Source organism: Taurulus bubalis (genome assembly GCF_910589615.1).
Source record: "Taurulus bubalis genome assembly, chromosome: 17".
In the NCBI taxonomy this organism is placed as follows: domain Eukaryota; kingdom Metazoa; phylum Chordata; class Actinopteri; order Perciformes; family Cottidae; genus Taurulus; species Taurulus bubalis.
Genome location: NC_136605.1, coordinates 22583159 through 22609318, shown reverse-complemented (window position 1 = coordinate 22609318; position 26160 = coordinate 22583159). Strand labels below are relative to the sequence as shown.

At 46.0% G+C, this 26160-nt stretch overlaps 1 protein-coding gene across 2 annotated transcripts in view; it reads right to left on the bottom strand.

Annotated features, from left to right (window-relative positions):
* Positions 1 to 26160, bottom strand: part of LOC306749767 (RNA binding protein fox-1 homolog 3-like) — a gene marked incomplete at both ends in the record, with an annotated part of 92706 nt that overhangs the window by 11570 nt on the left and 54976 nt on the right. Inside the window, 7 exons of one of the 2 annotated variants that reach the window (XM_079233094.1) lie at positions 1609 to 1648; positions 3326 to 3458; positions 10364 to 10417; positions 11175 to 11235; positions 12009 to 12101; positions 15051 to 15104; positions 23739 to 23878. In XM_079233094.1, the coding sequence (XP_079089220.1) occupies positions 1609 to 1648; positions 3326 to 3458; positions 10364 to 10417; positions 11175 to 11235; positions 12009 to 12101; positions 15051 to 15104; positions 23739 to 23878 (575 nt within the window). Of the gene's footprint in view, positions 1 to 1608; positions 1649 to 3325; positions 3459 to 10363; positions 10418 to 11174; positions 11236 to 12008; positions 12102 to 15050; positions 15105 to 23738; positions 23883 to 26160 lie in introns of both variants that reach the window. The other variant, XM_079233093.1, reaches the window with a different exon arrangement.

Sequence of the window (26160 nt, the reverse complement as noted above, 5' to 3'; positions counted from 1 at the left end):
CGCCGCGGAGAGGTGGCTTTTAATAATGCACGTTTTCATTCATTTTTAAACTCAGGGTGTGTGGGGAGGGGGGGGGGGGGGGGGGGGGGAGGGTGCAGAGAGGCTGCGGCTGCACATGGAATCAGGTTAGGGGCCACAGCAGCCATTGAGGATCTCAACCCCCCCCCCCCCCCCCCCCACCAACCTCCCACCCCAATTCCCCTCCAGGTTTTTCCCACAGAGGCAGGAAGTCACGGCACTCGAGGCAGGCGACTTCCTGCGGGACGGCGCTGATTACAGCAACAGCCCGAACAAACACGGACCGATAAATCACTCTCGCACGTTGTCAAATCCTGCACACAACAGTGCGGCACATTTGTTATTTTGTCGTGCTGAGGGTGTGGGAGTGTGTGTGTGTGCATTCATGTTGTGTGTGTGTGTGCGCGCTCGTTTCCAGGTGGAAGTGCATGCATGCATGCATGCGCACGTTTAAGCACATGCGACGCATGTAGAGCATATTTATATGTGAATGCATCCGGTTCCCTCTCTTCAGGAGCATCTGTTTCCTAAAAGAAGAGCTTCCACACACCGGCCGAGTGCACTGAATGACGGTTGAGGACACTGAGGGCTGAGGGACGGCTTCCTCTCGGTCGCTCGAGACCTTCACGCACACTCAGCCGGTCTGAAGCGGTGCAGCGGCCCCGGTGCCATGACTAATGGCAGCGAGGCGCGAGGGGAGGCGCCGTGACGGGTTGAGTGATGGAGCGACCCGGTCGGGCCGGGGGACATCGGGGCGCAGGACTTAGCTGAACGCGTGTGAACAATATCTCCCCGAGCGCAGCCCGGGTCTCGTGTACGGCGGTGGATGTCGCCACAGTGACAAAAAGGTGAAACACAGTCCTATCTGGGGCCGGTGTGTGTGAGTAGTATATCACTGGCGTGTGGGAGTGAGAGGCAACCGTCATCTCGGCGGAGAAGAAGAAAAAAACTGCAGAATCAAAAGGGACGTGTTACATCCCGGCCTCGAGCAAATGTTTGGACTCATGTCAAGTGATTTTCTCTGTCAAGGACGGCGAGCGGCCGGCCAGCGCCTGATATGACCCCGCCTCCAAGGACCGCACCAGAGGGACGGCTAATCCCGTTATCTGCTGCCGCTCCTCTTATCTCCCACATGGCTCTGCTCAGGCCTGCACAGACCCCCCCCCACGCCCCCCCCCCAACTCCTCACCCCCCTGGGGGAGGCAGGCGGGGATATCCCGGCCAAACCCTCTGGGCGTACACAGATACACAGAAGGAGGGAGGAGGAAGGAGGCAGCGAGAGAAAAGGGAGGAGAGGGCATCTAAAGTAAGAAACGACCGAACTCGACACGGGACACTGAGCCCGGCTCTGCCTCTTTGCCAAAAGTCTGAGATCATAGGAAGAGAGAACAGAGAGAGCGAGGAGGGAGGAGCTGAGGGGGTTTTAAATGTTGCTGTTGGGTTTCTTGGCACGACAGACCGAGGCCTAATCGACGCCGGCTTGGCAGCGAGCGCCGGGAGAACGCCGGGAGGCCGAGGAGATCACGTTTGTGTCTCCGGGGCCGAGCTTTCTTAGTCTGCTTTACTTCTGTTTCATCCGACTGTACTCACATAGATCTCTGCGCCGTAGAAGCCATCTTGGTACACCACCCTGTGAAAGAGGAGAACAGGAAAGCGGCGTTAGGTGAACGCTCTTCCCATCGCAGCTCTTTGTGCACCACAAATAATGAACAACACATTAAAGCAGGAACAATTGCAACCCTTCACATCCCCGTCCAATTTTCTGCTCCGGCAAAAAGGGTTCATGCACATTTTCACCAATGCGTTTCCATGACTTTTCCATGACTTTAAACCAAGTTTCTATTACAAACATTTAGTGAAGTCTGGGTGTAAACAGTAAAAAGTGAGTGAATGTAGTATTTAAACTAACAATGAGAATACAAAGCATACAGTAAACCTTAAATGACTCAAATGAATGAGACAATAGTTTGATTAAAAGAATAAACATTTATTTAGATGCCTGTATGTATGCCTGCTTATATTTTGAGCATATTAATTATTTCTCTCAGCGTAAATGAACGACATGAACACATGATTATAACACATTTACATGACTTTTAGTAAACTTTGGGGATTTTATTTTTTCCAAGGACTTTTACAGGCCTGGAAATTACCATTTTAAAATTCCATGACTGTTCCAGGTTTTCCATGACTGTAAGAAAGCAGGAAAAAGTGCAACCGTTCCACATTCCCGGCCAATTTTCTGCTCTGGTAAAAAAAAATGTTTGTCTCTTCCAGTGTGTCAGGAGGTGGAGGCACAAAGGAAGGCAGCGATGGAGCTCCATCACATGACTCCGCTATATAAATCAAACCAGCTGCCGTCAGTAGCAAAGGGCCCCGCAGTGGGAGGAGGAGGGGGGTTCCAGTCCCCGGCTTCAGCGCCGAGTCTCTCTCTCCGCAGTAAGACGGATCCCGATCTAATCACAGATAGACAGCTACACGGGGCCCCCGGCGGCCCCCGGCAGACCTCTCCCACGGCCACACAGGCCAGTGCTGATAAGAGGCGAGCGCGAAGGCCGGGCTGCACAAAGCCGGGAGATCAGCAGAGACCCGGTCACGGTCCGGTGAGATCTGCCCGGTAATACGCTTCCTCAGCTCTCTGCAGCTCCCTGTGGCTTTGTTAGTTCCTCCTTTGTCAACAGACAAAGTACAAACAACGCAGCGAGAGCCCGGACACGCCCGGACACCGGCGAGGATTTAACTCCCCGGAGGGGAACGACACCGACGATGACCGGCGTTATCATTTTAACAAACTGCTTTGATATGCTGAGTATAAAATTACATACAATTATATATTATTTTAAAAAAAATAGGGCGCAAATAAATGTCTCCTCTTTGAAGTTTCACCTACATTTAGACAAATGCAGTATGCACAGTATGTGAATGCAAACACCTAATTGGCCCTTTGCTAAGTCTCTCCCTTCAAACACAGACTGGCCAATCGAAGCGCTGCAGCCGACTGCTGCGGTGCAATAGTTTCTTTGTTTTCCGGGTTGGGGGTCGACTGAATAAAGACCTTTATAGGTTGTTCCTTTAGCTTTTCATCCTGGAGACGTCCTGTAAACTCACACTCTGTCCGCTTCTCTCTGAAAGGCTTTTTGTTTTTACCAAAAACTAGATCAGTTCGTGGCAGTGTGGGCTCTGTGGCCTGGCAGCTTGATGGAGTAGCAGCGGGGGAGGGGGCGGGGCTCAGCGAAAGGTCAATTGGAGCATGAAACACACACACACACACACACACACACACAGATCCAGTAGACTCAGTACTCACGCTCCATACGCTGGGATCGGCGGCGGCGGCGGCGCCGTGCGGAACGTGTTGTACACGGCTCGCCCCCGACCTCGCAAGTGGGCGCCCCTGTAGGCCACCGTGGCCCCTGTGGCAGGGTAGGGAAACCCTGTTACTACGGAAAGGAAACACACAAGAGGAGAGAAAAGGACTTTCAGAGAACATCCTCCGCTTGGCATTGCTTACCTTGTGACAGAACGCATTAGAGAGAGACGCGTGGCACTGCTTTCCCTATGACAGAATGCATTATGGGGAAGACAGGGAAACAATAGATTTAATCTTTTCTAGGCGCGCCTCATCGAGCACTCTCCCCTTTCCCAGCTCGCTGCTTTGTGCCGCACTCAGCAAGGATCCACATTTGCTGTACGCATCCCTTCCCGATGCCTGGCCTTGAAGCAGAGGCAGGTAATGGATGCAATACCACTAGTTTCGCACCACGGCTTTCGCATAGTTTAGACACAATGGGCGAGGAGAACGCTGTGTGTGTGTGTGTGTGTGTGTGTGTGTGTGTGTGTGTGTGTGTGTGTGTAGAGGGCGTTTCTAGGTGTTGGCTCCAGTCAAACGGGAGGTGAACGCTGTCCAACAACCCGACGAGATGTTCCGAACTCCCCCCCGAGGGAAGACGGAGCAGATGGGCCGGACGGCCGAGGCCCGAACCTCAGCGTGACCCCGTCTCCAAACCCATCTGGGACCGTCTTTAGCCAATCACACAGCTGCATGCGTCCTCTGCTGACGGCCACCGGGGGATGAGGAGAGGGAAAAGGCTTCGGGGCGGGTGTAGCGAGGGTTAGGTGTGACGGTGCGGGGGAAAGATGTCCGCGGACGCAGATTAGAGGACGGGAGGAGCGATCCTCACTTTCTACTTAACCTTCAATCAGTCCGGCGGCCGTCTGATTACAGCTGTGGAGGTGCATACAAACACACACGTCTCCAGACGTGATTAACTTCTCTTTTGCAGCAATCAAAATACCCCCCCCCCCCCCCCACACACACACACACACAAACATCACAGTCCTCCCCGTTATCCGTCCCCCAGAAACGCCTCCCCATCACCCTCCTCTCGCCTTATTATTCTTCATTCATTTCCACGACATGTTTTTTGGGTTTGTTTTTCTATAGTACATATTTTGACTCAAATAAAAAGTAAATATTTTGTTTGAAAAACTAAAACTGTTGTAATGTTAATTTGTCATGTGCACACCTCTCATGCAGCTTGGTCTGTAGTGTGAAGTCATTCCTCAGTCTCATGTTATCTCAGTCCTTCTCTCATTTTGATGAAAGTAGTGACAGAAAACACTTTTAGACATTTATGTACATGTATCTACCATTTTATTAATATATTCCACTGCTTTTGTGAACCTAAGACCTTTGGTAAAACAATTCCCATCACCAACACAGATCCAAATGAGTAAAGTTATGTTTTCACAAGAGATATGAAGAATTTCAAAGATCGAGCTTCAATTGTTCAGCTTTAGTCATATTTTCTCTTTACACTTGTGTCCTATGACAATGGTGCCTCGTTATATAGAGAGCTGAGATTGTTCTGCAAATGTTGATGTAACACATGAATGTGTATCTTTTATGCAAGAGCCTTAAAAGGTGAATTTAAGAAATTATGTAAAATGGAGAAAATGACCACAGTCCCCAGAGAGTTAACATCATGTATATTTAAGTCACTTCTTAAAAAACTATTTTTATAGAATTGCTTTTAAGTGATGTCATCCTTTTATGTTTGTTTATGATCTTTTATGCAATTATTTTGTTCCCCTGTTTTTGTTTGTTTATTTATTCATTTGTTTGTTTTTGATGTATTCATTTCCTTTATGGTATGGTCCTTTTTTGTTTAATGGTATTTAAGTTATGTATAACTGTACTTTGCTCCTCTGTAGAGCACTTTGTAAAACTTTGTTTTTAAAAGTTGCAAAAGATATAAACAGGGTTCATACACATTCTGACCAATGCACTTCATGACTTTAAACCAAATGTCCATTACAAACATTTAGTGAAGTCTGGGTGTAAACAGTCAAAAGTGAGTAAATGTAGTATTCAAACTAACAATGAGAACACAAAGCATACAGTAAACCTCAAATGACACAAATTATTTTCCGGCGTGTGAGACCCGAGTGCAGCATCAGACCCGTGTGCAGCATCAGACCCGAGTGCAGCATCAGACCCGAGTGCAGCATCAGACCCGAGTGCAGCATCAGACCCGAGTGCAGCATCAGACCCGTGTGCAGCATCAGACCCGAGTGCAGCATCAGACCCGAGTGCAGCATCAGACCCGTGTGCAGCATCAGACCCGAGTGCAGCATCAGACCCGAGTGCAGCATCAGACCCGAGTGCAGCATCAGACCCGAGTGCAGCATCAGACCCGTGTGCAGCATCAGACCCGAGTGCAGCATCAGACCCGAGTGCAGCATCAGACCCGCGGTGGACGCGGCCGGCGATCTTCCTAATGAACGACGCCCGCCTCCATACAACTGACAAGGAGACAGATTAGTGGTGCTTTTAAAAACACAGAGCGCCAGGTTTAATGTCCTCCGCCATTAATAATTACATCACGCTCCATTAGTGGGTCCGCACACATATTCAAACTCTGCGTCTCATTTGGCGTTGGCCAGGTAACGCCCACACAGGCAACGCCCACACAGGTAACGCCCACACAGGCAACGCCCACACAGGCAACGCCCACACAGGTAACGCCCACACAGGCAACACCCACACAGGTAACGCCCACACAGGTAACGCCCACACAGGTAACGCCAACACAGGTAACGCCCACACAGGTAATGCCCACACAGGTAACGCCCACACAGGTAACGCCCACACAGGCAACGCCCACACAGGCAACGCCCACACAGGTAACGCCCACACAGGCAACGCCCACACAGGCAACGCCCACACAGGTAACGCCCACACAGGTAACGCCAACACAGGTAACGCCCACACAGGTAATGCCCACACAGGTAACGCCCACACAGGTAACGCCCACACAGGCAACGCCCACACAGGTAACGCCCACACAGGTAACGCCCCCGCAGCCCGCCGGGCGCGCGGCATTCTGTTTTCCGGCAGCGTGCCGATGGACTTTCCCCCGGGTGATTTATAACGCTGACCTTGACATTTAAATTAGTCTCTTTTTTTTGAGCAGTGGACATCTGAGTGCAGTTGCTAAAGGGCAGAAACAATCCTCTTTAATAGTTTCCTCTGAACAAATCGGTACTATTTCTGGGCCCCAGAGAGTCCATTTGCCTCTTTCTTTTCTTTTTTGGGGGAAATTTGTATGCAATATGCATGCAGTGATGTATGTGAATGTAAACTTATAATGAGTTGGCGATAGGCTACACTGCTTCAATAATAACCCATAAATCAAAGGCACTGTCACACCTTGGTGAGCCCAGTGAAAAGCAACAACAGCTCCGGCGTGTGAGAGCACAAACCCGGTCTAGCCGCCAAAGTCAAACACCTTTTTCCGGAAGGGGGGGTGGAGAAAATATGAGTTATGCGCTGGAGGGCGGCGGGGTCACGCCGCACCTCATATGTCATATGTGTCAACTCGAGAGGAGCTCAATACCCGCAGAGCCGGTTGGACCCGAGGTAATCCAGCTAGGGCCCGTGATGGGGTCATAACCGGATCCCATAAAGAAAGATCAGATTTTCCACGAGGTTGATCTCTCTAATACTTCCTGCTCAAAAACATCGGGCAGTGAGCACTTAATCCACGCACTGGGGACCCAAAACAGCTTAATCTAATCAAGAGTCTGGAGCTTAATTACCCCCCTAACGTACACTCCAACAATGAAAGGATCTGTCGACATATATTAAGACGGCAATTAGCCTTTCTTTTCCGTCATTTATACAGCTGCTAGCTTTTCACCAGCGCTCTGGAAAACTCCACCTGAAGCAGTGAAAGAAAAGCTCCGGAATGATCAACAGAGGAAAGTCTCTCCGAGAGCATGAGGGGGTTTCTATGTGGCAGCTGTCCATGGTGCTGAAAACCCAGCAACGAGGGGAACAATCCGGGAACAAGTTTGCAAATTGTTGTAAAATTATCTTTTTTTCAGATTATCGTACAGATCCACATCTGTGCTTGTACACGTGTAACGATGTGCATATCTATAACAATATATAAGCACACATTAAAGCATACGTGCACAACAGAACACTCCTGTCCTCACTCACATTTGTATTTAGCCACACACCCACTCGCTGTACACATCATTATAAACCGTATAAACAGACAAGTGCCATTAAGGAAATAAATTGGATCAGGGCAGAGCCAGTCAGATGGCCGTTGTTGTATTAGAATAGACCTATACATATTTATATATATATTTATATATATGCACACGAGGCCAGACTCTGGGGTTTGCTCTACAAAAAGTTTTCCTGTGAACCAGACCAGCGGAGTAAAAGAGGACAAAGGTGAGCTCAGGTACTGGATGCCGACCGGCTGCCACGCGCCATGATTTGTGCCACTGCCGTGTTTTAGGGCCAATCGCTCCGTTTGACTTGGAGCCCGATCGCCCCGCCTTCCTCTGGGTGTTGGGTGGCAACAGAGGACGATCTACCCTGGAAGAGGTTAAGAGCGGGGAGCCGGCATGCGGCTCTCATCCGTCATTCTCCTGAATGGGTTTTGAGGACAATAAACCTGTAGCGCCAGGACGAATGGAGACGAAGTGCGCTGTCACCTAGCCGGGATTTATGGCTCCCAATTTCACTGATCTCCCGCACAGAAATGAGGACTGATAAACAGTGATTAATCGCCTTTATATCCCATTTTACTCCCACCAAAAGTGTATTAACTGTAGCTATGATGATTTTGGATTCCGACCTGAATCCCACAAACTTGACTCTTGTGTTTTTTTCTTCCTCCGGCGTCGAGGAACGTCGTCATCATCTTTTTTTTTTTTTTTTTTTTTTTTAAAGCTAAAACGTCCTTTTTTTCCCCGTTGCTCATTAGGGCGGTTTTGTTTCAAAAAATGTATTTCTTATTTATGTTTCTCATCTTCCCAGCTGGCAAGCATATGTTGTCGTTTAGGCTTGGCAAACTCCAGTGCCATGTCAAGACGACTTGAAAAATTAGCAGCCAATAAATCACCCAACCCCTCCCGCTTCCACTGCCTGGAGTGGTGGACCACACTCCCTCTGATTTATGAGATGATTTGGGAAGTGTGTGTGCGTGAGTGTGTGTGAGTGTAGAATGGAGGAAGTGCGGCTGAGAGAGGGGCCGTGCATTAGCGCCTGTGTTCTACATAGGTTATCTATTCCTGTATGCTGGGATGCTTTGGTCTCAGCGTGAGAAAACAGGGCAGCGATGGTCTCATGTGTGCATTTAGGTCAGGGAACGGATCCTTTACTCACTTAATGAGCGATTGTTATATAAAACTGTAACTCATAGCTTGTTTAATGAAAAAAAGCCCAAAACTGCTGTATTTGGATGTATTGAACACTATAAGTAATATACAAGAGAAATATATGGTTTGGTACATTCAATTCAAATGTCACAGATGTGCCCCAATGCAAATGTTGGAGTCCACTCCTGAATGTTCTCTGTTCTAAACCCTCTCTAACTTTGTTCTGCTTCACTTTATCAAAGTCAACCTTTGCAGAGAGAATGTTCACATATTGAGCTATGATTTGGGTTAGTGAATGTTCACATATTGTGTTATGATTTGGGTTAGAGAATGTTCACATATTGAGCTATGATTTGGGTTAGAGAATGTTCACATATTGAGTTATGATTTGGGTTAGAGAATGTTCACATATTGAGCTATGATTTGGGTTAGAGTTGGACCTTACAGCTGCATCATTTCAAAGAAATAATCATCCTGAAAGTGATTTCTTTATAGGTGGACCTGAAACCTTTTCATTTTTTCTGTGTGTCATCTTCATTTACTCTTAACCAGTAACATATAGACTGATATTTACACTTCTGAACTAAATCTCACATGTGTACCTTTTATTATAACACCAACATTATTAAAACAGCCCTAGTGGTTGCAGAGATACACCCTTTAGTTTCTGGACATTTTAGAGGAAAGATCTAACAATAGGGTTGTTTTCTATTTAATACAGTGAGAATTCCACCTGAACGTGGCGTAATGCACATGTTTGAACATGCGAATGCACCTTTCAGAGGCATGTGTGTATGTTTATGTGTGTGTATAATTACGAGGGGGAAGATGTCGAAAGCCACGAGAGCGTTGTGGGGGAGGAGGTCGGGAGGAGGAAGAGGAGGAGGAGGAGGAGGAGGAGAGGGTGAGGGGTTGGGGGATGAAATAAAAATGATAGATGACTGCTTTCTGTCATGGACAGTTATTTAGAGGTTCGCCGTAAAGCTGTCCGGGGAATGAACAGATTTTAGTCTAATGAGCAGAAAGGAAAGCCGTTAAAGTGGCGCGATGTGCTCAGCACTTCTTCCAAATGAAATAGTACCATTTCCCCCTCATTAAAATGCAAAGGGTTCATATAACATACAGCAATAAAGCTGGCATGTCGAGGCAGAGGGAGAGATAGGGAAAACCCCACTGAGCTCATCTCGTTCCTCCATTACGGAGACCAGAAGGAACGGCGGCCTTCGACGGGGTAGGTGCCAACAATATCGCTCGCTCAATCTCCCTTATTCGGTTAGCTCTGTAAAAGTCAATCTGCCGCACTTGGCAAATCCATCCGCGGCAGCAGCCTCCACGATCTGATAACCGTTGCAGGGGCGCTTGCTCTTGAAATCATTTTTTTTTCTTGTTCCAGCTCTACGGTTGCACACCGGCAAACAATGAATGGGCTCGGGCGCCGCTCAGCCACTCAGAGAGGCTCGGATCATCCACTGCTTATCTGGGCGCCGCTCTCTGGATTCACTTTGATTTGAGGGGAATTTCATGTTCAGCAGGTTCAGGATGAGCTCCGATTGTGGGAATTCGCGGGGGTCAGATCGGGATTGGCTGCGGCTGATAGCGGCCTCAGGTACGGCGTGTGGAAAAACACTCAAAATTCAAACGGCAGACGCTGGAGGTGTCTTACCGGCATAGAGTTCAGGACCATAGACAGCTCCCACCACTGGATTCAGCTTCCAGCCTGCAGAGCAAGAAGAAGATCAGTTTACGATCAGAAAGAAAACGCTTTTATTTTACAGGCTTCATACACATGTTGACCAGTGCATTTCCAGGACTTTAAACCAAATGTCCATTACAAACATTTAGTGAAATCTGGGTGTAAACAGTAAAAAGTGAGTAAATGTAGTATTTAAACTAACAATGAGAACACAAAGCATACAGTAAACCTCAAATGACTCAAATGAATGAGACAATAGTTTGATTGGTTGATGGGTATGTATCTCATATGCAAGTGCCTTTAAAAGGTTAATTTAAGAAATTATGTACAATGGAGAAAAAGGCCAAAGACCCTGAAGGGTTAACAACATGTCTATTTATTTATTATTTATTCATATTTATTGCTCTTTTTTTACTTGTTTGATTTTGACGTATTCATTGCCTTTATGGTATGGTCCTTTTTTTGTTTACATGTATTTAAGTTATGTATAACTGTACTTTGCTCCTCTGTAGAGCGCTTTGTAAAACGTTGTTTTATATTTTGAGTCTTTCTTTTAAAAGCATTATTATTAATTATTTCAAACTCAGCGTAAATGAACATCATAACACATGAATATAACACATTTACATGACTTTTTCTAAACTTTGGGGATTTTATTTTTTTCAAGGACTTTTCCGGGCCTGGAAATAACCATTTTAAAATTGCATGACTTCTCCAGGTTTTCCATGAGCGTAAGAAGAAACTGTGTTTTAGTTTTTCTCGGCGCTGTCGGGTCACTCACCGTTCGTGTAAGGGTTGGCCACTTTTTTGTTTGTCATCACTCGTGCTGTTGCATTGTTCACCTGTTCAAAGCGACAAACAAAAACAAGCAGCGCGTTATCGCCGACCCTCACGTGTAATAAGTAACTATCCAGACATCCGGGAGGGGAGGGGAGCAGGCAGCAAACCGGGACAGAACAGATAAATAAATACATGATTATGCAAATGCATGTAGCACTTTGGTGGGATTGAGTTTGGTTCACCCTTTCATGAATTTATTCATTATTTAAATGTTCTTACAGATTATTAAATTACTGTAAATAAGGGGAGGTGGTGGGGAGGAGGCATGCACCAATTACCCACAGGTATGAATAAAAATAAAAACATCCTCCAAATGCATTCAGTAATTGGTCGAATAAACCAATGGATTCCAAAATAAAAACACAGTCAGGTCTTCTATTGACCTGATGAGGTTGTAAACAAGAGCAGAATTAGAGCAGGCAACACTAAACGATGGTGACGGAGGAATGCAGCTCGTCTCAGACGTGACAGCGGACCCAGAGGATGGCGGCATGCGTTCGCTCTGCACTGTCAGGTGATGATGGACAACATGGCGTGTCCACGTATGGATCCCGCTTCCTCCTGAGGAGGAGTTACACGCACCATTATGCATGCATGCATCCACGCACACGCACATCCAGGGATGCAGACGTCCACACACACACACACACACACACACACACACGCAGAGCAGAGCATCCGCATGCCAATGCATGGGTTTCAAGTTAAGTTCTGGGAGGCGGCAGGCAGGAAGTAGAAGAAGAAGAAAACGGGTAAAGGGGAAAAATTAAAGCACCTCTATTTTGCGTCCCTCTACGATTGTACCGTTTAGTTTCTCCCGCGCACGATCGGCATCTGTGCTCGTTTCAAAAGTTACAAACCCGAAGCCCTGAGAGCGCCGCGTTAGCCGCCAGTAGAGAAGAAGGAGAAGGGAATGACACACACACACACACACACACACACACACACACACACACACACACACACACACACAAACAAAACACACACACACACACAGAGGGAAAAGAAAGGGAAGGGAGGAGAGAAGACAGGAGTAGGTGAGCGGCAGCAGAGTTGTAAGCAGCCAGATTAATTAGAGGCAGTTAGTGAGGCGTCAGGAAACACAAACAGATCGGAGGAGGAGAGGAGAACGGTCACATGACCTCGCACAACAACACCGGCACACCGGCCCGCTTTACCCAATTAAACCGCAGCGCGCCGAGGCCACGGTGAGCGGCAGAACACAGCGTTCGCCGGCGTGATGGTCGGTAATTATCTGAACACAACTCCGGCCCCGGCTCCGCTTTGAAGACGAGGCCGGAGGCGGCAGGAGGTGAGTTCTCCGGGGGAGGAGCTTGATCTCTGTGCTATTTCTAATTCACCGCTCTAATAAGATGGACTTTTTATTTATTTTTAATTGTATGGAGGCAAAATTACACATTGATCTGTCTCATTGATACAGGAGGACCTGCTGATGCCCGTCCTCTCTCCCCTTCTGCTTCATGGATCCTGTTTATCTGGATCGTGTTCCATGCGTATACTACTCACTATATGATATGATCATATTCATGTAATGTGCTGTAACTCTGGTCACATGACATCTATTGCTTCTGTCCATCCGGGAGAGGGATCCTCCTCTGTTGCTCTCCTGAAGGGTTCTTCCCTTTTTTCCCTGTGAAAGGGTTTTTACTATCTTTATTTGGGGGAGTTGTTCCTGATCCGATGTGAGGTCCAAATTTGTATTTGTGATTTTGGGCTATACAAAATAAACTGGATTGATTTGAACGTGAATGGTGTCGCTGCAACACACACCACACCTCTGTGATGAAGAAGAGTGCATTGACTTTAAAACCCTGACCAGAATAAACCCAACCCCCGTTCCCCTCCCCCGCTCTCTGACTCCCTCGCTCCCCTGTGGGCGGGTTGTTGTCACTTCCTTGAGTTATGTGGACTGGGATCCTGGACCTGAGCTCTACAGCGGCAGCATTAAGATATGCCGGCCAAACAAGTCCCCTTGCTTTGGTTTCTATATATATATACGTAGAGATGTATAGAGTGTAGGGGGAGGATAATTGCTGGAGGATGTAATACATGTGAGAGATGGCGAGCGGCGTGATCTCGTATGCATACACAGGATCTCCGAGCATAAATAACAGCGGACCTGTCCTCGGGGAATAAGAGATAAAGAAATAAATTCAAAAAAAGGGAATTGAGGACAAAATTAATCCTTTGGACATTCACCCGATTGTGTTCCTCCTCCTCTCTCTCCTCTATCTTTTTTATATTTATTTTTTTATCATGCACAAATAATTAGCTTACAAGAGGGGAGAGCAAAGCCCCCATTTTTCAAAGGAGACAAACATATTGAATGCAAATTGCCAAAGCTTCATAGAAAATAGATTGTTTATTAATGGCCTGGTGGGTTCATTATACAGCGCACAGGGTGCGGGAGCGCGGCAGAGAGGGGCATCATGGGTAATGGCTTTGTAGGGCACAAACAATAAATGCTTGTTACGGCGGAGGAGGCAGGTTTATCCGGTGCTCAATCTTGTCGGGCTCCCCGCACGCCTTTATACGAGGAGCCCAAACTACTCCCAGGTATGAATGGGAATCAATAGTATTCATGCCTCAACACCCAGCCGGGGACCCTGTCTGCTTTATGAATGGGAGGCCGTGGAGCTTAGTACACTCTATTAAAGGAACAGCTGGGCGAGGAGCACTCGGCCGCTCACGCCACCGCGGGCTCACCTGTCCACGGTGGGCGGCTAGCAGACGGATACGGCGGCGAGGGCGAGATCTTTCTGGTGGCTTGTTGGAGCTCCGGGACACACCGAAGCCATGAGGCGCCGGGAAATAGAGTTTAAGAGCTACAATCTTTAGATTTTCTGTACAATTCACCTTACAAAATAGGGCTACCTATATATATATATATATATATATATATATATATATATATATATATATATATATATATATAAAGAGATTTTTTATTTCTTATTATATTGTTATCAATGTCAACAAATCCCATGAAAAGACCTGTAGTTTACTTTGACTAACACCATCCTGCAGTCACCGAATGTGGATTCATCCGCCACTGAAAATAGTCCCTAACCACGGCACCATGTAGTTAAAATAACCAAAGTTCACCCGATTCTAAAGGCCGACATCACAAGAGGAACCAAAGTCCCTCCTGCTGACGGCCCCAGTGAGGACGTGCTGCTAACACATCGTGACTTTGCTCTTTTCGTGGACTCGTCCTTTAACCGGCTGCTTTAAAAAACTTTACAAATTAAATCGGTTAAAGAGCGGTCGTTCGATGTGTGGAAGCTTCCAGACGGAGGACGCAGGATGTCCTGTCTGTCTGAAGCTTGAACATGTGAAGTGACATTAGGATTAGCTATCAAATGTATTTCGGCTAAACAATGCATTCAATTGCAAAAACAGCCGAACGTTATTCTTCTCCTGAAATAGCGTTAAAAAAGAGGAGAAAAGCTGAATAATGGAGGACCGACCTCCACACATCGCTCCCTAAACAAGCAGTTTCAATTCCATAAGCTTCAGGACCTGCAGCCTGCTGGTGGATTAAGTGAATTGTGAAACAGCTCAATAATGAATTGATTGACAGGGCTAATGATTCACAACTCGGGTTAGAGACGCAACAACAAAAACAACGGGGAGGGAGGGAGGAAGAGGAGGAAGAGGAGGAGCTGGATGCAGCTCTCCAGGACCCGGCTGAGGGACCACTACTCTCAGCCAATGTACACACCGCGCTAATGCCGTCATTAGGAAACAAAAGAAGTACATGGTAATGAAGCAGCTGGTGTTCTAGTTCACTTACCTTGGATCCTCGCTCATTAAAGATAATCTCCACATCTAAAATCTTTCCAAATTGCTGCAGAGAGGAGAGAAGAAGAGAAGGAGAGAAGAAGAGAAGAGGGGAGTTAGAGAGCTGTGAATTCATGAGCAGGACGACTGGAGAAAAAAAACATTAAGGCGATATGGAAATGTTACTTTTCTGAGGAAATGGTGGTCAATTTGCATTTGTTAGCTCGGCAAATAGTTCTGGAAGCTGGCTGGCAAAGCTTGAAGAGGAAAAAAGAGAAGAGACGAGTCGTATCGCCGCTTTAATGCGTTTCTGTATTTCTATCTATGTGATGTGAAATGAGATCAAGAGTCCGCAGCAACAGAGGATCTTTGATTACACACCGGCGTCTCTGATGTTGGTTTGCTCGCTTGTTTTGACACAAATAATACAACAATATATATAGTTATATATATGTTGAAGTTGTCAGGAGACGTGCAACCCACCTCGGCGATCACCTAGGGAAAACCCACTTCCTGGAGTCGGGATTTTGCTGCAATAAAACGATGAACGGAATACTTTATCTTATTTGATCAAATATGTTGACAACGTTTTCCTTTGGGGACAATCTGCGGTTGAAAAAAGGTAATAAATCGCAATACTCAATATATCGCAGTATCGTGATAGTATTGTGACTTAAGTACCGTGATAATATCGCAGTGTGACTTAAATATTGTAATAATATAGTATCGTGACTTAAATACCGTGATAACATCGTATCGTGATAATATTGTATTGTGAATTAAATATCGTGATAATATCGTACCATGAATTAAATATCGTGATAATATCGTACCATGAATTAAATATCGTGATAATATTGTATCGTTAATTAAATATCGTACCATGAATTAAATATCGTGATAATATTGTATCGTTAATTAAATATCGTACCATGAATTAAATATCGTGATAATATCGTATCGTGAATTAAATATCGTGATAATATCGTATCGTGACTTAAGTAGTGTGATAATATCTTATTGTGACTTAAGTATCGTGATAATATCTTATTGTGACTTAAGTATCGTGATAATATCGTATCGTGAATTAAATATCGTGATAATATCGTATCGTGACTTAAGTATCGTGATAATATCGCATCGTGAGACCTCTGGTGATTCCCCCCCTAGCGGATAGGATACACCTTTTCCATCCTTTTCTTTTCCTTCTCCTTCATCCTCTCCTCCGCTCTTTGTCTGAGCTCTCGCCGCCAACAGGACCTGAGGGCCGGCCCCCGGGCCTCAACACGCTCCAGCCGCCCTTTTTCTTAAAAAAAAAAAATCTGATTTAAAAAGGCGTGCCTTCCTTCGGATCATTAGAAAACAGAGGAATGAAAGTAAACTGTAAGTTCCTCTAATGAGTGGAGTGAGAGAGACTTTTAATTTCTGTCTACAATGGCCGTATTATTTCATTAAAAGTAATTACCCTGTCAAGCGGTCCGCGTCGCCTTCATTTCGGCGCGACGGGGAAGAAATGGGCCTTCCATGTGGCCGACGCTCGATGGGGACGGATGGATCGTTTGACTGAGCCGCTAATCGGGGTGAGGAGGAGCCGGCTATTACCTGGCTGGAGTGAGTGGAAGTGGGCTTGAGGAGGTGAGGGGTTACGTGGACGCGGCCCCTCCCACTCGAAGAGGACAACAGAGCTGAGTTATTTAAAGGCTGCTGTCGGCCTCAGAGTTCCTCCTCCCCTATGCATCCTCTCCGCAGAGGATTCCATAGATCCCCGAACACATCTGCCTTGTATGGCGCTCGGCTCCATTGGTTCCAATGGGGGAAGCGGGCATTTATATCCCAGCGTGATGCGCCCCGTTCTCCTCGCCTGAGACGACAACGCTTCCCCCCCAACGCCATGTGCAGATGCTAATTGTTTTAACCGGGCGTAATGGGCTCGTGGCGTCGATTAATTAGTTTCAGAGGAAGTCGTCTTGGTGGATTTCCACACGGCGCTGGGGACCGCTCGCTGCTCACCAGCGATCTCACGCACTTCTGTCCCCGCCCACCCACTCACACACACACACACACACACACACACACACACACACACACACACACACACGCACACACAGAAACAGCTGCATCAGCAGCACCGATAAACAGTAGCTCCGATGGGAGGAGCCTCCAGAGGGAGGAAGAGGAGGCACTGACGTCATCTAAGAGGCTGCAGCTACACACGGATCAAACAATTCAAAATCAATAAGGAAGACGCAAGAGAAAGTACCTCCCTTTGCATATTTTATCCCATACTTTCCTTTCTACATTACAGCTGAGCATCTTTTTTTTGCAAATCTCTCTCTTTGAATTTGTTCTTCCTCAACCATTCCAGGCTTCATTTCTATTTCCATATGGCGTCCACGGCATTATTGTTATTGAGTAAACCGCTTCAGACACTTTACAGAGGAATATCAAACGTATGCAGAAATGATCCGGAGACCGAGCGCCTGGCCGGAACGCATCCGAACAAAACAAACGGCATAGCGTGATTCTCTGCAAAGGAGACGGAACACAGCGGAGCGGCCCTTTGATGCGGCCTCGTGTGCCTTCTCTTTCCTAAGTGAAACCGCAAATACGCCGTGAGCCTCTCCGTGTGGAAGCAACAAATAATATCGAGGCCACCGCCTCCCCAAACCCCCACCTTTGATTTGCTTGAACGTCTCTAAGCTCTTAAGAAACCTATAATTACGCTCCGGCAGCCCCGTGTCTTCAGACGGTCGTGACAGCAGGATGGAGGAGGGTGGTGTGTGTGTGTGTGTGTGTGTGTGTGTGTGTGTGTGTGTGTGTGTGTGTGTGAGGGTCCTGATTGCTCCGGGGGTATGCTGTGAGAGCTCTTACATGCGCCGAGTGAAGCGCCGCTGAAGAACGCGGTCACACAAACGAGGGCACCCTCGAGCGGCGCAGCGTGGGCCGAGCGCGCCCGAGTGTTCTCGTCCCGCTGCACTCGCCGGCTCTCCGAGATCCCGGGCTTCTAATTACTGATTAAGGTCCGCTGTGGTCCTAACGAGCCCTTTATTCAGCGCCTCGTTAGGAGGCTCACACCCTTTTTTTAAGGCGCATCTCAGGGCCTTCCTGTGCTTGTTCAGGGAGCCACCAGAGAGGGTTTCACCCTCCAGACGGAGCAGCAGCTCCACCACTCTCTCTCCCCCCCTCCCTCCCCCTCTGCGGGTTTCACTCATGCGCGGCGGTAATGGCGTATTGAGCCGGTGGCGCTCCAGAAGCCATTAGAGCTGGATGGGATGAGGCTTCTGCACACGCCGCTCACACAAAAGGCCCGTTGTGGGGGGGCCGTGTCAGGGGGGTCGGACCAGAAACCTTTTTGCCAAGTTCCACCCCGAGACAATCAATCCTCCTCTGTGCCAACCGAGAAGGGAGGGAGTCGGGGGAGGGGCAACACGCGGGTGGGTTTGGGTGATTGAGGGCGACTGGGTGGGCCGCGATCAATTTTGTATCGTATATCTGCGGCGGGCCGGGAGCACAAAGCCTCCGAGCTAATTACTGAGGCCATTTGGATTCAACGCGACCCGCACCGGCGCTGGAACAATACAGGCAACGATCAGAGGGAGGAGGCAGCCATGTTGTCTGCAATTTATAAAAAGCCACAGCCAGGGCTCTCGAGTAATTAATATCATCAGCTGGATGTTGTCTTCATAACGACGAGAATTAACGCCTCCGGGTTCTAATGGTCCAATTAGCGCGCAACATTTAAAGTACATTTTTGGCAATCGTCTCCGTTCAGATCCATTATGGTTATTGAATCGGGGATGTATGGTTCAATTCTTATTGAGGCTTTTGTGAGACACAAGGGGTGAGCCGCTGAACTATTCATTGCCTCATTAATTGGGCGAGAGACAGGGAGAGAGAGAGAGAGGATTTCTGTCGAGGGCTTCTGGTGCGCTGATATGTGATCTGATTGCGTAACCTCTCAACAGGAACTGCTTCAGTCGGGATTCCAGACATCTTCTGGAGGAGATAGACTAAATGAGAAGTTTATTTTAGTTTTGTGCCACTTGTTAATGACATCGTTCCCACCGAGTTCATTTGCTGACATCTGGGGACGCGCGGCGACATCCAAGTGGATCCAACGGGTTTTAAATCACCAAGACGGACGGCCAAACGATCCCCGAGCTGAGCTGCATACCTCACCGGCTCCCTTCTGGTGTCAGTGCAGCTGAGACTTTCACCCGTCGGCCGACTGACCGATGGGGCCGTCCGTCTCGTGAGACGTCTGAAAATGTAGTCGTCAGGAGACGCTGAGTAGCTCTAGAACACTAACGTTAAAAATAAACACACTATCACTAACGTCGGGTATATTTCACCCGATACAATGTACCTGATGAAAACACTTATTATCAAAATATATTAAAATACAACAATACAAGGCAAGTTTTTATTTTAGCAGGTATCATGCGGGGACCCTGAAAAAAGGCTCAAAATCGGGTGAAAATTTGGTTAGTGTTCTAGGGTTAAAGATGTTAGTGTTCTAGGGTTAAAGATGGTAGTGTTCTAGGGTTAAAGATGTTAGTGTTCTAGGGTTAAAGACATTAATGTTCTAGGGTTAAAGACGTTAGTGTTCTAGGGTTAAAGACGTTAGTGTTCTAGGGTTAAATACATTAGTGTTCTAGGGTTAAATACATTAGTGTTCTAGGGTTAAAGACATTAGTGTTCTAGGGTTAAATACATTAGTGTTCTAGGGTTAAATACATTAGTGTTCTAGGGTTAAAGACATTAGTGTTCTAGGGTTAAAGACATTAGTGTTCTAGGGTTAAATATGTTAGTGTTCTAGGGTTAAAGACATTAGTGTTCTAGGGTTAAAGATGGTAGTGTTCTAGGGTTAAAGACATTAGTGTTCTAGGGTTAAAGACGTTAGTGTTCTAGGGTTAAAGACATTAGTGTTCTAGGGTTAAATACATTAGTGTTCTAGGGTTAAAGACATTAGTGTTCTAGGGTTAAATACATTAGTGTTCTAGGGTTAAATACATTAGTGTTCTAGGGTTAAAGACATTAGTGTTCTAGGGTTAAATACATTAGTGTTCTAGGGTTAAAGACATTAGTGTTCTAGGGTTAAATATGTTAGTGTTCTAGGGTTAAATACACTAGTGTTCTAGGGTTAAAGACATTAGTGTTCTAGGGTTAAATATGTTAGTGTTCTAGGGTTAAATACATTAGTGTTCTAGGGTTAAAGACGTTAGTGTTCTAGGGTTAAATACATTAGTGTTCTAGGGTTAAATACATTAGTGTTCTAGGGTTAAAGACATTAGTGTTCTAGGGTTAAATATGTTAGTGTTCTAGGGTTAAATATGTTAGTGTTCTAGGGTTAAAGATGTTAGTGTTCTAGGGTTAAATATGTTAGTGTTCTAGGGTTAAAGATGTTAGTGTTCTAGGGTTAAATATGTTAGTGTTCTAGGGTTAAAGATGTTAGTGTTCTAGGGTTAAAGGTGTTAGTGTTCTAGGGTTAAAGACGTTAGTGTTCTAGGGTTAAATACATTAGTGTTCTAGGGTTAAATACATTAGTGTTCTAGGGTTAAAGACATTAGTGTTCTAGGGTTAAATATGTTAGTGTTCTAGGGTTAAAGATGTTAGTGTTCTAGGGTTTAAGACGTTAGTGTTCTAGGGTTAAAGACGTTAGTGTTCTAGGGTTAAAGACATTAGTGTTCTAGGGTTAAATATGTTAGTGTTCTAGGGTTAAATATGTTAGTGTTCTAGGGTTAAAGACATTAGTGTTCTAGGGTTAAAGACATTAGTGTTCTAGGGTTAAATACATTAGTGTTCTAGGGTTAAAGACATTAGTGTTCTAGGGTTAAATATGTTAGTGTTCTAGGGTTAAAGATGTTAGTGTTCTAGGGTTTAAGATGTTAGTGTTCTAGGGTTAAAGACGTTAGTATTCTAGGGTTAAATATGTTAGTGTTCTAGGGTTAAAAACGCTAGTGTTCTAGGGTTAAAGACGCTAGTGTTCTAGGATTAAAGATGTTAGTGTTCTAGGGTTAAAGGTGTTAGTGTTCTAGGGTTAAATATGTTAGTGTTCTAGGGTTAAAGGTGTTAGTGTTCTAGGGTTAAATATGTTAGTGTTCTAGGGTTAAAGGTGTTAGTGTTCTAGGGTTAAAGACATTAGTGTTCTAGGGTTAAAGACGTTAGTGTTCTAGGGTTAAATATGTTAGTGTTCTAGGGTTAAAGACGTTAGTGTTCTAGGGTTAAAGATGTTAGTGTTCTAGGGTTAAAGACGTTAGTGTTCTAGGGTTAAAGGTGTTAGTGTTCTAGGGTTAAAGACATTAGTGTTCTAGGGTTAAAGACGTTAGTGTTCTAGGGTTAAATATGTTAGTGTTCTAGGGTTAAAGGTGTTAGTGTTCTAGGGTTAAAGACATTAGTGTTCTAGGGTTAAAGACGTTAGTGTTCTAGGGTTAAATATGTTAGTGTTCTAGGGTTAAAGACGTTAGTGTTCTAGGGTTAAAGATGTTAGTGTTCTAGGGTTAAAGACGTTAGTGTTCTAGGGTTAAAGGTGTTAGTGTTCTAGGGTTAAAGACATTAGTGTTCTAGGGTTAAAGACGTTAGTGTTCTAGGGTTAAATATGTTAGTGTTCTAGGGTTAAAGGTGTTAGTGTTCTTGGGTTAAAGACATTAGTGTTCTAGGGTTAAAGACATTAGTGTTCTAGGGTTAAATATGTTAGTGTTCTAGGGTTAAAGACGTTAGTGTTCTAGGGTTAAAGGTGTTAGTGTTCTAGGGTTAAAGACGTTAGTGTTCTAGGGTTAAAGATGTTAGTGTTCTAGGGTTAAAGACATTAGTGTTCTAGGGTTAAATATGTTAGTGTTCTAGGGTTAAAGACGTTAGTGTTCTAGGGTTAAAGATGTTAGTGTTCTAGGGTTAAAGACGTTAGTGTTCTAGGGTTAAAGGTGTTAGTGTTCTAGGGTTAAAGACATTAGTGTTCTAGGGTTAAATACATTAGTGTTCTAGGGTTAAAGGTGTTAGTGTTCTAGGGTTAAAGACATTAGTGTTCTAGGGTTAAAGACATTAGTGTTCTAGGGTTAAATATGTTAGTGTTCTAGGGTTAAAGGTGTTAGTGTTCTAGGGTTAAAGACATTAGTGTTCTAGGGTTAAAGACATTAGTGTTCTAGGGTTAAATATGTTAGTGTTCTAGGGTTAAAGGTGTTAGTGTTCTAGGGTTAAAGACATTAGTGTTCTAGGGTTAAAGACATTAGTGTTCTAGGGTTAAAGACATTAGTGTTCTAGGGTTAAAGACGTTAGTGTTCTAGGGTTAAAGGTGTTAGTGTTCTAGGGTTAAAGACGTTAGTGTTCTAGGGTTAAAGATGTTAGTGTTCTAGGGTTAAAGACATTAGTGTTCTAGGGTTAAATATGTTAGTGTTCTAGGGTTAAAGACGTTAGTGTTCTAGGGTTAAAGACGTTAGTGTTCTAGGGTTAAAGATGTTAGTGTTCTAGGGTTAAAGACGTTAGTGTTCTAGGGTTAAAGGTGTTAGTGTTCTAGGGTTAAAGACATTAGTGTTCTAGGGTTAAAGACATTAGTGTTCTAGGGTTAAAGGTGTTAGTGTTCTAGGGTTAAAGACATTAGTGTTCTAGGGTTAAAGACGTTAGTGTTCTAGGGTTAAATATGTTAGTGTTCTAGGGTTAAAGACGTTAGTGTTCTAGGGTTAAAGATGTTAGTGTTCTAGGGTTAAAGACGTTAGTGTTCTAGGGTTAAAGATGTTAGTGTTCTAGGGTTAAAGACGTTAGTGTTCTAGGGTTAAAGATGTTAGTGTTCTAGGGTTAAAGACATTAGTGTTCTAGGGTTAAAGATGTTAGTGTTCTAGGGTTAAAGACATTAGTGTTCTAGGGTTAAAGATGTTAGTGTTCTAGGGTTAAAGACATTAGTGTTCTAGGGTTAAAGACGTTAGTGTTCTAGTGTTAAATACATTAGTGTTCTAGGGTTAAAGGTGTTAGTGTTCTAGTGTTAAATACATTAGTGTTCTAGGGTTAAAGATGTTAGTGTTCTAGGGTTAAATACATTAGTGTTCTAGGGTTAAATATGCTAGTGTTCTAGGGTTAAATACATTAGTGTTCTAGGGTTAAAGATGTTAGTGTTCTAGTGTTAAATACATTAGTGTTCTAGGGTTAAAGGTGTTAGTGTTCTAGGGTTAAAGATGCTAGTGTTCTAGGGTTAAATACATTAGTGTTCTAGGGTTAAAGATGTTAGTGTTCTAGTGTTAAATACATTAGTGTTCTAGGGTTAAAGGTGTTAGTGTTCTAGGGTTAAAGATGTTAGTGTTCTAGGGTTAAATATGTTAGTGTTCTAGTATTAAATACATTAGTGTTCTAGGGTTAAAGGTGTTAGTGTTCTAGGGTTAAAGATGTTAGTGTTCTAGGGTTAAAGGTGTTAGTGTTCTAGGGTTAAAGACATTAGTGTTCTAGGGTTAAAGACGTTAGTGTTCTAGGGTTAAAGACGTTAGGGTTCTAGGTCCGTGTTCTAGGGTTCAGAGAGAACCGCCTCCCTCACTAAAGCCGTGTGTGATGGAGCCCAGCTGTTCAATCCCCTAAAGCTTGAATATTTTATTAACTTCCAGCGTCGTGCCTCCAACATAAACCCGCCGCTCTCAGATCACAGAACCCAACAGGGACCGAGCGAGGCCCCCAGACCCCCTGAGTCCTGATGGACCGGATCGTTCCTCCGTGGTTAACTCACCCCAAACATTTGCCTTAGGTCGGGGTCCCGGAAGCGGAAGGGAATGTTGGAGACGTGCAACCTTTTGGGCTGCTGCTTCTCTGAAGAGTCCGAGTGCTGGAGCTGCAGCTGCTGAGAGGCCTCTGTTTGCGTCACGTCGTCTGTCTGCCGGAGGGAAACAAGAAGAGACACAAGCTGCTCGTTAGCCGCTACCGTATACTGTACCTCCCGGTCCTGAAGTACGAGAGGGAAGAAGAAGGGAAGGGTGCAGGATGCAGGGTGCAGCGTGCAGCTAACAGCGTGCAGCTAACAGGGTGCAGCTAACAGAGTGCAGCTCACAGCGTGCAGCTAACAGGGCGGAGCTAACAGGGTGCAGCTAACAGAGTGCAGCTAACAGCGTGCAGCTAACAGGGTGCAGCTAACAGGGTGCAGCTAACAGGGTGCAGCTAACTAACTCACTCAGCGTCTGCCATTTATTAATCCGGGGAGAAAGCCGAAGCGATAAACAGCCGATGACTTATTGTGTCAAACCTGAGGTTGTGCATTACAAATCCACTTATTAATCTCTCGCACTTAGCTCCAGAGCAACGGGGGTGGAAGATGGAGGGGCGCTGACAGAAAGGCGTGGGTTCAGATCCCCGCCGAGCCCCCGACACGTCTAGACTAAAGACACATTATCGGTGACGTTCGCACACGGGGAGCAGAGCCCTCGGCGTTGTTGTTTCCGTCATTATGCGAATGCGACGCTGACATTTCTATATAAATGACGCGTCTGATGTCAATGACAAATCCCGCTTGTTTCTCTCCGTGACACCCGTGATGGATCTCCCTGAGCTGCTGCCGGCTTGTCTGTTTTAGATGGACCTTGTTTTTTGGAGCCAGGTTTTTTTTTCTTTCCTTGATGTATTTATGTGAATGAAACCTCATCGGTCAGCAGGGTAGTCCCGCCTCTCGTCTGGTCTATAAGTCTGTGAATCTATAAGTCTTTGAGTCTGCAGAGGCCTCAGTTTGGTCAAATAGGTCATCAGTCGACGTTTTTCACAATTTAACTGCTGCACAAACTAACCGGCCTTCTCTGTGTTTAATGTGAATTAAATACGACATTTCTACAGGGATTGAAATCACAAAGATCTGCATCATTCTCATATATATAAATATAAAGTGTGGAGATATCTCGTAGTTTAATAATCTGTACACGAACACAAACACAACCAGCCGTCGGCTGCAGAGACTTCCTGGAGTCACAGTGAGGTTGCCAGGTCTGTTGTTGTTGTGTAAAGGCCGTAAATTACCGACCGTATATCTGGCAACCGCCTCTAGAGATGGATACACTTGCAGTTGCACCGATAATACACACGAGGCAGACTTGAGCTTTGGAGGGAGACGATTATGGTTCAAAGATGTCAACAGACAGGAAGTGAACGACAGAGGCGAGGAAGAGGAGGGGCAGATATTGAGCACAAAAGCTGCTTGAGTAATATGTAAACTGCGAGGTCTCTTGGAGTCACGCTCTCGTACCGAGGGCCAGGCGCCAAAAGGGAGTCGGGCGCCGCCGGAGCGCTTCGTGGCGACGACCTCGGCCCGCTCCGAGTGATGCATTTCCCACCATTTAGGAAATGGGGTAGGGATTTATTCATTACAATTCATCATCGCAGTATCATCATTATCATCACGATCGTAATGATGATCGCCTTTATTATTCTCATTATCATAATCACAATCTCCACTGTAATGGCCGTCATTTATTTAGCTTTTTATGGCCCATTCGGAGACGGCGACACACGTTGTTAACGGTGACAGTTGTTTGATTCAAGGTCCCGCACTCGGTCTCCGCTGCAGCCGCGCAGGTACGGCCGGGCGGCGGCGGCCCGAGGCGTCCCGCTCGGCCCCCGGGGGCCTTGGCGGCTCCCGGGACCCAGAGGGTAACAAGTGGCGAAGGACGCGATTGGCCGGGCCGGTGAGGAGTGGATCTGTGACAGCGAGGGTCTTAACTCTGCCGTGTCCTCGCGCTGGAGGTTAATAGCCTGAGCGGCCATGTTGGGCCCCGGGGTGACGCATCGCAGACAGATGCTGGGGCCGCGGAGGGTGACAAGGTACCGGGGCCCCGCGGGTCAATCTGTTTCATCGGTCACACGCGACACTATCGACCTTTAGCGCATGTTGCCAGACTACTGAGCAGCGCTGTCCTCCAGCTCTGCCTGCCCGGCTTCTTCTTCTTCTTTATTTATTTACACATATAAATATAGATATATACATCACGCACAGTCGCGTGTTTGCAAACATCCAGATTAACTTCCACTCGGGCGCTGACACGGGGGCCAAACACACGACCGCATCCTGACTCGACGCCTCGGGTGTCAGCGGCATCGGGACGACGGCTCACGAGCTGCCGGAGACGGTTGGGGAAATAATTACCTCCGTATTACCATAGCGGGCCACCTTC